This window comes from Staurois parvus, unplaced genomic scaffold, assembly GCF_062004578.1.
Source record: "Staurois parvus isolate SC_StPar_1 unplaced genomic scaffold, SC_StPar_1.0 ptg001155l, whole genome shotgun sequence".
NCBI classification, from domain to species: domain Eukaryota; kingdom Metazoa; phylum Chordata; class Amphibia; order Anura; family Ranidae; genus Staurois; species Staurois parvus.
The window spans coordinates 75001-92628 of record NW_028318951.1 but is presented as its reverse complement, the minus strand read 5'-3'; the positions used below and the strand labels follow the sequence as shown (position 1 = coordinate 92628).

The 17628-nt window shown below is 45.2% G+C and overlaps 1 protein-coding gene across 1 annotated transcript in view; it reads right to left on the bottom strand.

Moving 5' to 3' along the window:
• The window catches only part of CD82 (CD82 molecule), a 130911-nt gene that overhangs the window by 50576 nt on the left and 62707 nt on the right, over positions 1 to 17628 (bottom strand). Inside the window, exon 2 of the mRNA XM_089659413.1 lies at positions 11986 to 12061. Coding sequence (XP_089515539.1) covers positions 11986 to 12051 — 66 coding nt within the window. The 5' untranslated portion in view covers positions 12052 to 12061. The remainder of the gene's footprint in view (positions 1 to 11985; positions 12062 to 17628) is intronic.

Below are 17628 nucleotides of genomic sequence, written 5' to 3'. Positions count from 1 at the left end.
TTTCAACTTATCATTTTCCTGTGTTTTTACCACCTTCATCACTTATTGGACATTTAATAGTGTCGCATATTATAGATATAGTGTATGTTGGTTGGGAATTATGTCATATTGGATACGGACACCATTTGTCACCATTTTGGCATTCTATTCTATGTGGTATTGGTTATTTGACATTTTGACCCTTGTATTTATATGCACTTTAGCCTCAGGCATTTTGCATCTATATGTTTTTAATGTTTTGTAGCGCTGCACTACACATTTTTAGGTTGCCACCTGCGCCAGAAGTTCATCCATGAAATTTCCTGGCTACTAAATATTCCACGCTCAACTGTTAGTGGGATTATAACAAAGTAGAAACAACTGGGAACAACAGCAACTCAGCCACCAAGTGGTAGGCCACGTAAAATGACAAAGCAGGGTCAGCGCATGCTGAAGCGCACAGTGCGCAGAAGTCACCAACTGTCTGCAGAGTCAATAGCTAAAGATCTCCAAACTTGGTGTGGCCTTCAGATTAGCACAACAACAGTGTGTAGAGAGCTTCATGGAATGGGTTTCCATGGCCGAGCAGCTGCATCCAAGCCTTACATCACCAAGCGCAATGCAAAGCGTTGGATGCCGTGGTGTAAAGCACGCCGACACTGGACTCTAGAGCAGTGGAGACGTGTTCTCTGGAGTGACCAATCACTGTTCTCTGTCTGGCAATCTGATGGACGTGTCTGGGTTTGGCAGATACAGGGAGAACGGTACTTGCCTGACTGCATTGTGCCACGTCTAAAGTTTGGTGGAGGGGGAGATTATGATGTGGGGTTGTTTTTCAGCGGTTGGGCTTGGCCCCCTAATTCCAGTGAAGGGAACTCTTAAGGCATCAGCATACCAAGACATTTTGGACAATTTCATGCTCCCAACTTTGTGGGAAGAGTTTGAGAATGGCCCCTTCCTGTTCCAACATGACTGGTCCATAAAGACATGGAGTTTGGGGTGTAGGAACTTGACTGGCCTCAACCCAATATAACACCTTTGGGCTGAATTAGAGCGGAGACTGCGAGCCAGGCCTTCTCGTCCGACAAATGTGCTTCTGAAAGAATGGTGAAACCTTCCCATAGACACCCTCCTAAACCTTGTGGACAGCCTTCCCAGAAGAGTTGAAGCTGTTATAGCTGCAAAGGGCGGGGCCAACTCAATATTGAACCCTACGGACTAAGACTGGGGGGCCATTAAAGTCCATGTTCATGGAAAGGCAGACGGCCCAATACTTTTGGCAATATAATGTATATATGTATACAGCACAGGCTGGAGTTGAGATCCTGTTTTCTGAAATAAGATGTGCAATGTTTAGAAACAGGAAACCACAGATTTCAGACCTTATCTCTTCTCTGTTTAGTACAAAACAGAGATAGGAGCACATTGCCAAGATGGGGGGGTTGACTGTTGCAAGTTCCTAATGCAATCAGTCTTTGTGATAGAACTTGTCAGAAAACAGAACCAAACCAGGATTTACTCCGGCCATTCATAGGGCAGATAAATAAAAATGGAAGGTTTTATAGAAAACGTCATTATCATTTTGATTTGGGGATGGGGGGGAATGTCAGGGAAGAGATAACAAAGGCATATTCAATTTCTGCTTTAACCCTTTCGCTGCTAGAGCCATTTTTGCAGTTTGTTTGTTTTTTTAAACACATTTTTTAACAAAATTATTATTATTATTATACAGTATTTATAAAGCGCCGATAGTTCGCTCAGCGCTGTACATTACAAAGGGGGACAGAACATGTGACAGAACAATACCAATACAATGCAAAACATGAGGGGATTGAGGGCCCTGCTCTTTCGAGCTTACAATCTAGGAGGGAGGGGATGGTGGTACAGGAGGAGATAGCTGTGGGGGATGGAGTGGTAGGAAGAGTGGAGGAAGTCGGCAAGTTAGCAGGGGGTGGGGTAGGCTTCCCTGAAGAGATGGGTTTTCAGGGTGCGCCTAAAGGAGAGGAGAGTAGGTGATAATCTGATGGGTTGGGGCAAGGAGTTCCAGAGGATGGGTGACACCCTGGAGAAGTCCTGGAGGCGGGCATGGGAGGAGGAGACCAGGGAACTACAGAGAAGGAGGTCTTGTGAGGAGCGGAGTGTGCCTGCTGGGTGGTACTTGGATATTAGGTCAGTGATGTAGTTCGGGGCAGTATGGTGGACGGCTTTGTACGTCAGTGTTAGGATTTTGAATTTGATCCATTGGGCAATCGGAAGCCAGTGGAGGGATTGGCAGAGGGGGGTGGCGGAAATGGAGGGGTTGGAAAGGTGAATGAGTCTGGCAGCCGTATTCAGGATGGACTGAAGCGGGGATAGCCAGCGGCAAGGCAGGCCAGTGAGGAGGGAGTTGCAGTAGTCGAGTCGTGATATGATGAGGGAGTGGATGAGCTGTTTAGTGGTTTCTGGGGTTAGGAACGTGCGGATTTTGGCGATGTTGCGGAGGTGGAGTCTGCACGAGTTTGTTAAAGATTGGACTTGGGGCTGGAAGGATAGGTTGGAGTCTAGAATGACACCAAGTACTCTGGCCTGCGGGGCGGGTTTGATGGTGGCGTTGTTGGACATGATGGAGAAGTCAATGGGGGTGGTGTTCGGGCTGGGGGGGGGGGGGGGGGAGACAAGAAACTCGGTTTTGGAGAGGTTCAGTTTAAGGAAGTTAGGCCTGTAGATTTACCTTTTCCTAAAGTCTGGAGAATAAGGTGACATTTACACAGGCAACTAGCGACAGTGCAAATACCAGCTGTAGGAATCTGCTGATATCTACAGCTGGTCTTGCCACTTTTGAGCAGCAAGCTGCAGCCACTGAGCCCTGTACACGTCAATGACAGATCGGTGGTGGCCACAGCTATCCATGGCTGTCCACCCAGCCTGAGATTACCTGCAGTGGTACTGCTACTGGACACAGGTTCTCTTTAACGATATGGGGGGTTAAACCCCTGATGTCTTGTCCTCTATTGAAGCGAATGGGGTGCAAATCAGGCTCCATTAGCTTCTTCCCCGGCCACAGCAGCCAGGGAAAGTAACAGCCAAAAGTGGAAGTGATGCAGGCCCCTTCCAGATTCTTATTACGTAGGGGAGATCAGTGAATGGGCGTTTGCTGGTCTCCCTCGCCTATGCTTGGTGGCACTTGACATGCCGATTCCAGGTCCGCAGGTCTTCCTCCCCACTCCTTGGAGGGCCTCACCACACTAATCCCGAGTCCGAAGGCTCACTTCTCCCCTTTTTAGTCATGCTGATCGCGGGACCGTAAGCCCTCCTCCATTCTCCTTGGAGAGACTTGCCATGCGGATCCCGGGTCCACAGTCTCCCTCCCCTGTCCTTGGCAGCACTCGCTATGCTGGTCCAAAGTCCAACAGTGGACCCCGGGAAACATGGCAGGGGGTAAGAGACATGTAGAGCTCACTACTGGGGGTGCAACTAAATTGATTCAGCAGTTGTACAGATTTATCTATCTGTGGGTTGTCTGCCCAGCCATCCATTACCTGCAGCGATTGCTTCTGGACACAGGTTCTCTTTAAAGACCCCTGATGTCTTACTTTCCCTATATTGAAGCTCATGGGGCGCAGAGTTCCATTAGCCTCTTCCCCGGCCACAGCAGCTATGGAAAGTGGCAGCTGAACCCGCGAGTTAATGAAGTTCCCTTGTAGGTTCTTACTAGGTAGGGGAGATCAGCAAATGCGCATTTGCAATACCAATCCTAGCTCTACAGGTCTCCTTCCCCTCGCCTCTGGGAGCATTCTCCATGCCAATCCCAGGTCTGTAGGTCTCCTTTCCCTCTCTTAGCAGCACTTTCCTTATTTATCCGGGGTCTGAAGGTCTCCTTCCCCTCTCCTCTGGCAGCATTCTCCATGCCAATCCCGGGTCCACAGGTCTTCTTTCCCTCTCCTTGGTGGCATTCGCCATGCAGATCTCAAGGCAACAGGTTCAACAGTGGAGACTGGAAAACATGGTGGGAAGGAGAGGGATAGAGACGTGTAGGGCACACTCCTGGGGGTGCAATGAAGGGACCAGGCAGTTGTACAGACTTTCATATGTAGTACAAACATTGTTGGCAGTAAAACGGTTAAATGTGTAGGCAGAGACGTGCAAAAGCAGATTTTTTTTTCTTTCCTCCACGGTAGGCATGTAATGATGATTATCACACACAGAAGGAAGTACATTCCTTCCAAGGTCAGTACTTGTTTTACTAGAATTACACCAATCAGGAACAAGCTGAGCATTTACAATTAAATGATAAACCAATTTTACAATGCTATGCACTAAAGTAAAAAACGTATTCAAACATTAAAGCTTCATAGCCAACAGTTTGCGCAGCGATTTACCATACAATTTACCACTTCCAGTCCGGACACTTTTACCCCCTTCCTGTCCAGGCAAATTGTCAGCTTTCAGTGCTATCACACTTTGAATGACAATTGCACGGTCATGCCACACTGTACCCATATGAATGTTTTAGCATTTTTTTGACAGATAAAGCTTTATTTTGGTGGTAATTATTCACCGCTGGGATTTTTATTTTTTTTTTGTTATGTAAATTAAAAAGTCAAAAAATTTTGAAAAAAAGTGTTTTTCTTATAAAATTTTGCAAATAGTATTTCATCATAAATCTTGGCCAAAATTTATTCCGTTATATTTTTAGTAAAAAAAAAAAAAAAACCCAAATTAGTTTATAACCAAAAATGATAATTTTTAAACATTTTTTTTTACTTTTTTTATATTATTTTTTATTTTACATACTGTCACCCTAGCAGTACAATGTCACCTTGGTGACACTGTACTACTTGTGGGGGGTGATGAAGATTTTTTTTTTTTTTTTTTTTTTTTAACACTGATTACACCCATAAAGGATGTAAAAGAAATCATTTCTCCTTCTCTCTGTCTGCATTCTTGCAGCCATTGAGAACTACTGAGTGAGCTGTGATTGGACACAGCTTGTCACATGGTACAAGGCTGTTGTCAATAGCCTTGTACCATGTGACCTCTGTGATTATTCACAGATTTGACACATAGTAAGCAATGATATCACAAGTGACATCTTGCTTACTACTCTGCATGTGATCACTGATTGGCCAATCAGTGATCACATGATCGGGACCGAGTACAGAGGTCCCGTCCGATGATTGGTGCTCCCGGGGAGCGCGCACAAGCAGGGTGCGGGGAGGCCATTTATAAACTGCAGGAGGTGGTTAAAATACAGTTTAGTACAGAAGGAATAGGAAGGCCCTGCTAATGGAGCTTACTGTATATGCACACACACTTTATATTGTTTTTTTGGGGTTTTCTATGCCTAGTGGGGAGACACAGGTGCTGTGTACAGCCTGCCATACAAGTGGATGCCTGTACGCAGCCGTACTTCCATGTCTGGGAATACGCTGGATGCGCATGCATGGGTAAATGCGGATGTAAAGAAGCCACGTATAGCCGTTCACTTGTGCGGTAAGCAATATGCGGTTCCCCAGGCATGGAAAAGGTCCAGGATATTTACTCTAAGCATACAAGTGTGTGCAAGAACCCCAATACATCATTAGATGCATTTTTATTAAATGCACTCAGTGTGCAATGCAATGCAACCTGAATTTGACTTATCAGCCTTCTGCATTCCCCTGTACAGCAGAGCTCAGATTGGGAGAGTGAGAAGCAGCTCAAGGAGCTGCCAGTCAGTGCTGATGTACTGATCAAGAGCTTGCTGATAGAAGAGCAAAGAGTGACCGAGAGATGAGGTGCCAGAGAGGGCTGTGCTATGTGGAAGAGCTGTATAAATCTCAAAAATGGATGGACAGAAATACAAAACCTTTGAATCTCCCTTGAATGGATGTCATCTGTGTATTTAGTTGTTTGCCTTAAAGTAGTTGTAAACCTCAGGCATGAAATATGAACAAAGCATATCCCTTTACAGTGTTTACTTGTCTCAATCCAGAACACATTTCTTTCTGCTGCCTCATTCATCTGCTATCAGCATGAATCACTTCTGACACCAAGAAGTATAAAAGTGAAAGGGGAGGGAGCTCCAGCACACAGTCTGTGATTGACAGACTCAGCTCTGTTCCAGTGTGTTGTGTGAAAGGGGGGTCCCTTCCCTCCAATCAGCTCTCCTTATTGAGCTCTGCAGAGTGTATTTTCAGCTTCCTGCTTTCTGAACTCTCATACAAGTTTTATAAATTCAGCACTTTGAATGGATGTAGAGAAGAGAAGACTGTGAATAAACATAAACAAAGCAAATCCCTCTATAATATGTACTTGTCTCAGTTAAGAGCACTAAACATCATTTCCATCTGCTGCCTTGTTTCTCTGCTGTCAGCATGAAGCTCTTCTGACAAGTTTTCTTGACACCTAGAAAAATTATGACGGGGAGGGACCTCCAACAGATTGACAGCCTCATCTCTGTTCCTTTGAACTGTGTGAAGGCGGGGTGCCTGTTCCCTCCAATCAGCTGTCAGCGCTGTCCTCACTGAGCTCTGCAGTGTGTAATTTCAGCTCTCCACCCCCTTTTTCCTGAACTCTCAGACAAGCGTTATAAATCAGCACTTTGAATTTTTTTTCATCTCTGTGTATCACCTGAAGCCAGTCTCTTCACTGGGTATATGGAAAGGTTTACAGCCATTTTAAATATGAATCTCTCCAAAACCTCAGCACCCACATCTCGTAATCCAGCCCCCCACCCCCAAACTCCCAAGCTTCCTATAGGGCCAACAAAGAGGTACCGATTGCATGGCTGGGGTTGCATCTCCAATGTTTGCATCATCCTGTTCTATCCCTTCCTTGCTGTTGCACGATTGATCTTTATTTGTAAATGTGCGCGACAACACCCGACAGTTACTGGACTTCTACAACCATTTCACACCACAAGGTTATTCCTGTATACACACATTATGAAGATTGCAGCAAAAAGAGGGAGACTCCTTACTTGGATTCATCATAGCCACTATATGGAATAAAGGTAAAGAAGAATTCCAGTGATCGCAAGTAGCCTTCACCAAGCATTGCTGCACTGTGAACACAGGAGGTCGGACGCTCCATCCAGAAAATGCTTTGTGTTTCCTGAATGAATGCAAAGCACTCTCAAGCTGGATCGATGTAACTCTGTATAAAATGTCCATACCCGGAGTTCCCCTTTAAGAGATCTTACAGTATGTGCAGTACATAGAGAACTGCTGCCATGGTGGGAGGACGGCATAGAGGGTATTCCCAAATTCCCCCTAATCAGAGCTTTATGATGCCGGGTGTGCTACACAGGATGTGACAATGCTTGGACTACTCTCAAAGAAAAAAAAGTAATTAGCAAAACAATTGCGAGAGGATAGCAGTGACACTCTGATAAGACCTAGGAAAAGGGTGGAGGACCCAGGCACCAAATGCCACCTATATCAAAGCTGGTGACCCCAACAGGGCTACCCAACCCGTCATAAATCAAAAGGCAGCACCAAAATAGTCAACTGCAAATCCACATTGTTCTGGGAACACAGCATTCATTTACACAGTTACCGTTTTTTTTTTTTTTCCTTCTCTCAGCAAAGTTGTCTCTGGAAACAAAGTAAACCCACCCCTGACAGCTCATCAAGTCTTCTTTACTGCTGTACTATAGCATGATTGGTTAATGTGGCACTGCACTGCATCTGACCACCACAAACCAAAACCGCTATTTAATTCATTTTTTAATATTGAAAAGCAAACTTCCCCATCCACCCATGTCTCTATGCTTTATTTTACTGAGAAATCGCTTAGAAAAAAAAAAACCCCTAGCAGTTCTGGCCGTGTAAATGCTACAGATGATTCATGGAGCATTTACTGCCTGGAATTCGTCTGCCCTTAGCTCAGGCATGCAGACAGAAGGGTGTGTTTAGCTGAGAAAGCCCCTCCTCCTCCCCCATGAAGACTCCTGGGATGTATGACATCACTTGCCTAGGCCAAAAACCAGGAAGTAACTAAAGAAATGTAAAAAAATTTAAATAAAATAATGGGAAAACATGAAAATGTAATATCCTTTCCTACCTGTTTACTGCCACTGCCAGTGAAATATACATGTACGTACATACACACACACATACTGCTGGTGAAATATACATGTACGTACATACACACACACATACTGCCGGTGAAATATACATGTACATACACACACACGTGTATATATATATATATATATATATATATATATACACACATACATATACACAGTGGGGACCAAACGTTTGGGCACCCCAGCTAAAAATTTGTATTAATGTGCATAAAGAAGCCAAGGAAAGATGGAAAAATCTCCAAAAGGCATCAAATTACAGATTAGACATTCTTATAATATGTCAACAAAAGTTAGATTTTATTTCCATCATTTACACTTTCAAAATAACAGAAAACAAAAAAATGGCGTCTGCAAAAGTTTGGGCACCCTGCAGAGTTAATATCTTGTACTGCCCCCTTTGGCAAGTATCACAGCTTGTTATCGCTTTTTGTAGCCAGCCAAGAGTCTTTCAATTCTTGTTTGAGGTATCTTTGCCCATTCTTCCTTACAAAAGTCTTCCAGTTCTTTGAGATTTTTGGGCTGCATGTCACGCACTGCTCTTTTAAGGTCTATCCATAGATTTTCAATGATGTTGAGGTCAGGAGATTGTGAAGGCCATGGCAAAACCTTCAGTTTACGCCTCTTGATGTAATCCCCCGTGGATTTCGAGGTGTGTTTAGGATCATTATCCATTTGTAGAAGCCATCCTCTCTTTAACTTCAGCTTTTTCACAGATGGTATCAAGTTACCATCCAAAATTTGCTGAAATTTTATTGAATCCATTTTTCCTTCTACTCGTGAGATGTTCCCTGTGCCACTGGCTGCAACACAACCCCAAAGCATGATTGATCCAACCCCATGCTTAACAGTTGGACAGAGGTTCTTTTCATTAAATTCTGTGCCCCTTCTTCTCCAAACGTACCTTTGCTCATTTCGGCCAAAAAGTTCAATTTTAACCTCATCAGTCCACAGAACATGTTTCCAAAATGCATCAGGCTTGTCTATATGTTCATTTGCAAAGTTCAAACGATGATTTTTGTGGTGAGGACGTAGAAGAGGTTTTCTTCTGATGACTCTTCCATGAAGACCATATTTGTACAAGTATCTCTTTATAGTGGAATAGTGTACCACAACTCCAGTGTCTGCCAGATCTTTCTGGAAGGATCGTGCAGTCAAACGTGGGTTTTGAATTGTTTTTCTCACAATCCTGCGAGCTGTTCTGTCTGATATTTTTCTTGGTCTTCCAGATCTTGCTTTAACTTCCACTGTTCCTGATGACTGCCATTTCTTAATTACATTCCGAACAGAGGATATTGACATCTGAAAACGCTTTGCTATCTTCTTATAGCCTTCTCCAGCTTTGTGAGCGTCAACTATTTTCAGTTTCAGTTTTCTAGACAACTGCTTAGAAGAACCCATGGTGCTGATTGTTGAGGCAAGGTCAGATGAGTCTGGGCATTTAAAACCTTTGAGATTGACATCACCTGGTCTTCCCAGACGATGATTGAGAACAATCCATGACACTGGCAGGTCTCAGCTTTGCAAAGGGGGCAGTGCATGCTATAAACTCTGAAGGGTGCCCAAACTTTTGCAGACGCCATTTTTTTGTTTTCTGTTATTTTGAAAGTGTAAATGATGGAAATAAAATCTAACTTTTGTTGACATATTATAAGAATGTCTAATCTGTAATTTGATGCCTTTTGGAGATTTTTCCATCTTTCCTTGGCTTCTTTATGCACATTAATACAAATTTTTAGCTGGGGTGCCCAAACTTTTGATCCCCACTGTATATATACACATATACACACACACACACACATTATATACACATATACACACACTAATATATATACACATACAGTTGTGTCCAAAATTATTCAACCCCCACTGAAATTGAGTGTTTTGGCCAGTTTGACATTGCTTTTGATCATTCAGTCATCTTGCTTACATTTACATTAAAGAGGCACTTGTAGGTCAGACAAATATAACATAACAGTTATAATGAAATAACCACAAATGTCTTTTCTGTGCTCACAGCATTATCAGTTTTATTCAACCCCCAAGTGACATTCAATCTTAGTACTTAGTACAGCACCCTTTTACAGTTATAACAGCTTTTAAACGTGAAGCATAGCTTGACACAAGTGTCTTGCAGCGATCTACGGGTATCTTCGCCCATTCTTCATGGGCAAAGGCCTCCAGTTCAGTCACATTCTTAGGCTTGCGCACTGCAACTGCTTTCTTTAAGTCCCACCAGAGGTTCTCAATCGGATTTAAGTCTGGTGACTGCGATGGCCACTCCAAAATGTTCCAGCCTTTCCTCTGCAACCATGCTCTAGTGGACTTGGAGGTATGCTTGGGATCATTGTCCTGTTGAAAGGTCCAACGTCTCCCAAGCCTCAGGTGTGTGACGGACTGCATCACGTTTCCATCCAATATCTCCTGGTACTGAAGAGAATTCATGGTACCTTGCACACGCTGAAGCTTCCCTGTACCTGCAGAAGCAAAACAGCCCCAAAGCATGATTGACCCTCCACCATGCTTCACAGTAGGCAAGGTGTTCTTTTCATCATAGGCCTTGTTCTTCCTCCTCCAAACATAGCGTTGATCCATGGGCCCAAACAGTTCTAATTTTGTTTCATCAGTCCACAGAACACTATCCCACAACTTTTGTGGTTTGTCCACATGGCTTTTGGCATACTGCAGTCGACTCTTCTTATTCTTTGGAGACAGCAAGGGGGTACGCCTGGGAGTTCTGGCACGGAGGCCTTCATTACGCAGTGTGCGTCTTATTGTCTGGGCTGAAACTTCTGTACCCACATCTGACAAATCTTTTCTCAGTTCCTCAGCAGTCACACGGGGACTTCTCTCCACTCTACGCTTCAGGTAGCGCACAGCAGTCGAAGTCAGCATCTTCTTTCTGCCACGACCAGGTAGCGTTTCAACAGTGCCCTTTGCCTTGAATTTGCGAATGATGCTTCCTAAGGTGTCTCTTGGTATGTTTAACATCTTTGCAATCTTCTTATAGCCATTGCCCTTCCTGTGAAGAGAAATCACCTCTTCTCTTGTCTTCCTGGACCATTCTCTTGCATTCACCATGTTTGTAACCACACCAGTAAATGTCTAGAAGGAGCTGAGTATCACAGTCATTTTAAAGCTGCCTAATTGGTGCTTATTATGCTTGATTGCTGCTCGGTGACATCCACAGGTGTTTTCAATACCTGATGGAAAGCACCTGTATGAACCTCTGTTCTTCAGAGTGGTAGTCTTTAAGGGGTTGAATAATTGTGGCAATGAAGAAACCACATAAGAACCATTTACTACTGTATTACATAAACAATTGATGTCATTTTAGTTGCATTTGGGTAGTTACAACGTCCTTGTAGGATTTGATTCTGAATACAATTCCAAATGTACACTATAGTCCCTAAACCCCTTTACAGCATTGGGGGTTGAATAATTTTGGACACAACTGTATACACACACACACACAGTGCAGGCTACCAGATCGCCCCAAAACAAAAGATAAGGGGTGGCGTCCTTGGGACCACAGTATATATATTAAAAAATTACAGCATTGTCATTTTTAATGGCACTGGGTGTAGGGGGAACCGTTTTTGGTTTGCTTTGATATGTCCAATAAAGATTGTTACATTTGACTGGTTTAAACCGCAGTTTTTGTCCTTTTCTGGGACCTCTTTTTTGGTGAATCTCTTTTCACCTATTGCATTCCTGGTTACTAATGCTACCAGCATAAGGATTCCAAATAGTTAATGGTGATTGAGAGAAGTTCCGCTATAAGTGGTTTGACAGATATCTACAAAATAGAGCAGAGGTATCTGGCCATCATTACAGACTACAGACAGTTTTCAAGGGACGACTTTCAAGAATTCCAGAGACGACCTGGCTGATATGGAGAGAAAGGGGAAGCTGGGTTTTGAGACTCTATATTCCCTTATATAAGTGGTACTTACAAAGAACAGGAGGTTAAATAGAAACAGGAAGTATTTGGTCACTTTCATACATCCGTCGCCCGCCATCTTTTGGATCCTAAAGAGAAGAAAAGTCTGGGTTAGAAATGATAAAACACAAGAGGAATATGATGCAATATAATGTATGGTGACTGGCAGTGCTGGGACAAAGTAATTTAGTACCCAAGGCAAAAAGGTTAAAGTGCCCCCCCCCCCCCCCCCTTCAACCACCACCAATGAGATGTAAACCGAGTCTGCAGCATAGGCTACAAGTCCTGCACCTTCCATTGAAGTCAATGAAAAATGCAACAAAAAATGCAGCTAGGGTGCATTTTTAGGTGCGTTTTTGGGGTCACGTGGAAAAAACAGGTTGGTTGTTAAGGAGCGGGCACCCACAGGTGTCCTTAACAACCAGTGAATAGCTGATTGTTAAGGAGCCAGGACATGCTGGCTTCCTTAACAATCAGCGGATAGGCAAACAATACCCCCCCCCATGCCCCTCTAACCCCCGTCTGGGTAGCGTGGGAGTTCTGCATAGCCATCCAGATGCCCCACCACCCCCACTCCCTTTACATTCTGCTCCAGGCTGAACCGCGTCATCCACCTCCCTGCTGTCTTTCTGGCTCCTACCCCCTCCGGAGGTGGGCATCACTCCTGCACATGAGCAGCTGGAGCATGCTGACCACTGATAGGGACACCTTACCACTGGTTGTTAAGGATTGGGTTCCAGCTCCTTAACAACCGGCTCTTCGTTGGTTGCGAAGGATGCCAGCCGCTGGTTGTTAAGGAGTCAGAAACCGCTGTAACCAATAAAGAGCTGGTTGTTAAGGAGCTGGCATCCAACGGCATCCTTAACAACTAGGTATTTATGCATAGGGGCTGTAATTCAAAACTTTTAGAACGCCCTATGCCTTTTTTTTTTTTTGGCTTTAAGCGCTGCAGTGTGCAAGCAGCCTAACCCTCGGCCCAGCCCTGATAACTGGAGTTCAACTTAAAAAAAAGTTGTCAATGGAATAAAAAGTTTTGTTTTCCACACCACATAAAAAACACACCCACAGTTAATTGTGTAATTGTGCTTCTGAAAGTTTCAATGTATTTGTATGCGTGTTTCTGAGCATTTTTATGCATGCTTTTCTGCATAGTTCTTTTTTTCCCCCAAACGCATGTTTCCTCTGACCTAACTGTTGTTGGTGAGCCTTGTTCACACATACTGCAGTGTAGGGTCTGACAATGGGTCCAAGGATTTCATCCCGATACCTAATGGCAGTCAGGGTGCCATTGTCTAGCATGTAGAGGTGTGTTCGTCCCTCCATGGATATGCCTCCCCAGACCATCACTGACCCACCACCATATCGGTCATGCTGAACCATGTTACAGGCAGCAGAACGTTCTCCACGGCTTCTCCAGACCCTTTCACGTCTGTCACATGTGCTCAGGGTGAACCTGCTCTCATCTGTGAAAAGCACAGGGCGCCAGTGGTGGACTTGCCAATTCTGGTGTTCAATGGCAAATGCCAATCGAACTCTTTGGTGCCAGGCAGTGAGCACAGGGCCCGCTAGAGGATGTCGGGCCCTCAGGCCACCCTCACGAAGTCTGTTTCTGATTGTTTGGTCAGAGACATTCACACCAGTGGCCTGCTGGAGGTCATTTTGTAGGGCTCTGGCAGTGCTCATCCTGTTCCTCCTTGCACAAAGGAGCAGATACCAGTCTTGCTGATGGGTTAAGGACCATCTACCACCCTGTCCAGCTCTCCTAGAGTAACTTCCTGTCTCCTGGAATCTCCTCCATGCTCTTGAAACTGTGCTGGGAGATGCAGCAAACCTTCTGGCAATGGCACGTATTGATGTGCCATCCTGGAGGAGTTGGACTGCCTGTGCAATCTCTGTAGGGTTCAGGTATGGCCTCATGCTACCAGTAGTGACACTGACCCTAGCCAAATGCAAAACTAGTGAGAAACAGTCCGAAAAGATGAGTAGGGAAAAAAATGTCAGTGGCCTCCACCTGTAAAACCATTGCTGTTTTGGGGGTCGTCTCATTGTTTCCCATCTAGAACACCTGTTGCTAATTACACACTAAAGCAGCTGAAACTGATTAACAACCCCCTCTGCTACTTCACTGACCTGATCAATATCCCAGGAGTTTCATTGACTTGATGCTAAACTTTGATTAAAAAGTCTTCCTTTGATTTTTTTTTTGAGCTGTGTATATGACATATAAATATGCTTCTGTGTATTCAACGATAGAAGCCTTTTACCAAATTTGTTGGACCACAAATTATAAAATTATGAGAATTGCTTTTAGGTCATACACCTCTCTGATTTCATTTTTTTGAACACTGTATATATAGTTTTTATTATTTTGTCCCCTTAGCCACTAGCCTACAGGGCACTTATACCCCCTTCCTGCCCAGGCCAATTTCCAGCTTTCAGCGCTGTCGCACTTTGAATGACAACTGCGCGGTCATGCAACACTGCACCCATATAAAAATTTTATCATTTTTTTGTGACAAAGCTTCATTTTGGTGGTATTTAATCACCTCTGGGTTTTTTATTTTTTCTTAAACAAACCAAAAACCACTGAAAATGTTTAAAAAAAAAAAAAGTTTTTTCTTAGTTTTTGTTATAAAATGTTGTAAATAAGTGATTTTTCTCCTTCACTGATGTGCGCTAATGAAGCTGCAGTGATGGGCACTGATAGGTGGCACTGATGAGGGGGCACTGATAGGTGGCACTGATGAGGAGGCACTGGTAGGGGGCACTGATGGGCATTGACAGGCATCACTGATGGGCACTGAAAGGCAGCACTGATACATGGTACTGATAGGCAGCACTAACTGGCACCGATAGGCGGCACCAATTGGCAGCACTGATAGGTGGCACTGATGGGCACTGAAAGGCAGCACTGACTGACACTGATAGGCGCCACTGACAGGTGGCACTGATTGAAAGCACTGATTGGTATTGATAGGTGGCACTGACTGGCACTGATGGGTGACACTGAAAGGCAGCTCAGATGGGCACTGATATGTGGCATTGATGTGGCACTGATGGGCACTGGCACTGACAGGTGGCACTGCTGGGGCTACGCTGATCATCAGTGTCCTGATGATCAGTGTACATGTCCCCTCTGTGGAATGCAGATTACCGGCTCTCCTCTCCTCTGTCAGCCTGATAGCTCGAGAGGAGAGAAATGCCGATAACCGGCATTTCCCTGTTTACATGTGATCAGCTGTGATTGGACACAGCTGATCACATGACCGAGCCGACACCTTGGGCTCTTTCCGTGATTGGTGATCCGCTGTGTCCCTCGCGCTCCCTGAGCCGCACATGCGTGGTGAGAATGGGAGGACGTCATATGACGTCCTCCCAGAACAAGAGAACCACCTTGCGCCCGTCATATTACTATATGGTGGGTGGGACGTGGTTAAAGAACCCATAGCCATTTAATCCACATAAAATCACACTCCACTGGAAAGCACTGGCAGTACTGGGGTTGTTGGGTCGAATCCCAACCACAACACCACCTGCCTGGAGTTCGCATGTTCTCCCTGTGCCTGCGTGGGTTTCCTCCAGGTACTCCGGTTTCCTCCCAAACTCCAAAGACATGCTGGTAGGTGAATTGGCTCCTGTCTAAATTGTCCCTAGTATGTGTATGTATGAATGTGAGTTAGGGACCTTAGATTGTACACCCCTTGAGGGTTAGGGACTGATGTGAATGTACATTATATATGTAAAGTGCTGCGTACAGTGACGGCACTATATAAGTACCTGAAATACATAAATAAAGCAATACACAGTCATTTTTTGAGCATTTTCATGTGCGAGGTGTGCTGCGGTAGTGGGTTCATGTTTACACGCGTTTCTTTTCTTTGTAGTGCAATCCTACGCAAACAAGTTGCATAATATCGCACAGCCATGGAAAACAGAGAAACACAGCCCTCTGGTGTAAGCATGACACATAGAAAACTATTGTCGTTATCTGCGTTTATTGATGAGGAAATACACGGGTGACTGCATTCAGGGGGAACGGGCCAAATGGCCAAAGAACATCATAGCGGGACCCGGAAAATTCCGCAGGGGGGTTTGGGGGCAGAGCAACAATCGCAACCCTAATCTCTAACAATGGCTGTCTCTTACTGGCTCCTTTTTGGTTTACTGAATATACCAGGACTGGTGTTAAGGGGGTACAGGCCGAAATCTCATACTAGGCCCGGGGCCTGCCTGTGAGTATTCCCAGTACAGCGTCTATTGGTTTCTAATGGTGGTCCCATCTGTCCCCTGGGGGGGTAAGTCAGGACCCTCCACCATCTCTCACCACTTCACCAAATCTGCAGCCCCTCCAAGCTCCATTGCTCTGCCTTGTCCTCCAGGCCCGCTCAGTCTACAAGCTCCATGTACTGCCCTGGGATCCAGTGAGCCATCACCACGGTAACCAGAATACCCGGAGAGGATGGGGGATCCAGGGGATGGCAGGAGGAAGAGCGAGACAAGGGGGCATGGTGTCAATGGGACGCAACATCTGCTCTGACAACATGGCGGGTGACCGAGGAAAGATACGGGCGGAGTTATTGAGATCTGTTCAAACAATAACACCCGTTGATCCCGCCAAAAATCCTGTGAGCTGATCCTTTCCTGTTCTGCACTTTGAGGCTAGGTTCACACTTCTGCGGTGCGGTACATCGCATGTGATTCGCACAGGAACCGCACCACATTCCTGCGCAAATCACATGTGATTTGTGTGCGGTGCCATTGGAGCCTTACATTATGTATGGCTCGAATCGCACTGCACCCGCACCAAAAGGGTGTAGGACCCTTTTTTGGGTCTGCACTAGAATCAGATCGCATTGGTATTCACACCTATACGATCCGATTCTGCGCATCGCAACGCGTTTTGCGGACCGATTTCGGGGTGTTGTTGATGCAACAGACACCCGCATCGGTTCACATGAACAGGGTGCAATTCTGATGCGGTGTGGAATTCGCACAGAAAACGCTGCAAATTCCGCACCGCATCAGTGTGAACCCGGGCTAAGGGCTCGTTCTCTTGAGCTTTGGTCTCTAAAGAGCATTCGCATTGAGTGCTTTAACCCCTTGATTGCCGCACTAGCGCACCACAACCGCGTGTAAAGCAGAGCGGCCGCATTCACTCGTCAGCGACAGGGCTTGCTCACACGTGAGGTTGTTGGGGGCGGTAAAACCGCATGGTGGAGCCATGTTTTTAGGATCCATTTACACTGACGCGTTTCCTGTGCATTTCCCACACCACGCCCAGCAGTTGCGTTCTGCAACAGGTATCAATGTTAACTCAGGCTCCATTCACAGGTGTGCGACTTTAAATGCGACTTTACACTCCCTGGCACTCGAGTCGTGCAGGAACCTTTTCAAAGTCGCTGCAACTTTAAGTCACGTAGATCCGAACAAGCGCCTTTGAAAACAATGGGCTCTGACTTGTCATGCGATTTTATATGTGTCCAAAGTGGAATGACAAGTCGCACGAGTGTGAACAGAGCTTTAACGACAACCCAGATGCAGGTCACAAGCGCGGTGCGTTTGCCTGACCTGAGTTTCATGGTATAGAGACGTACCATGTGATCCAGTTGCTGTGCGTTTTTTTTAAAGTAGCGCATGCACAACTTTTGGTGCGGAC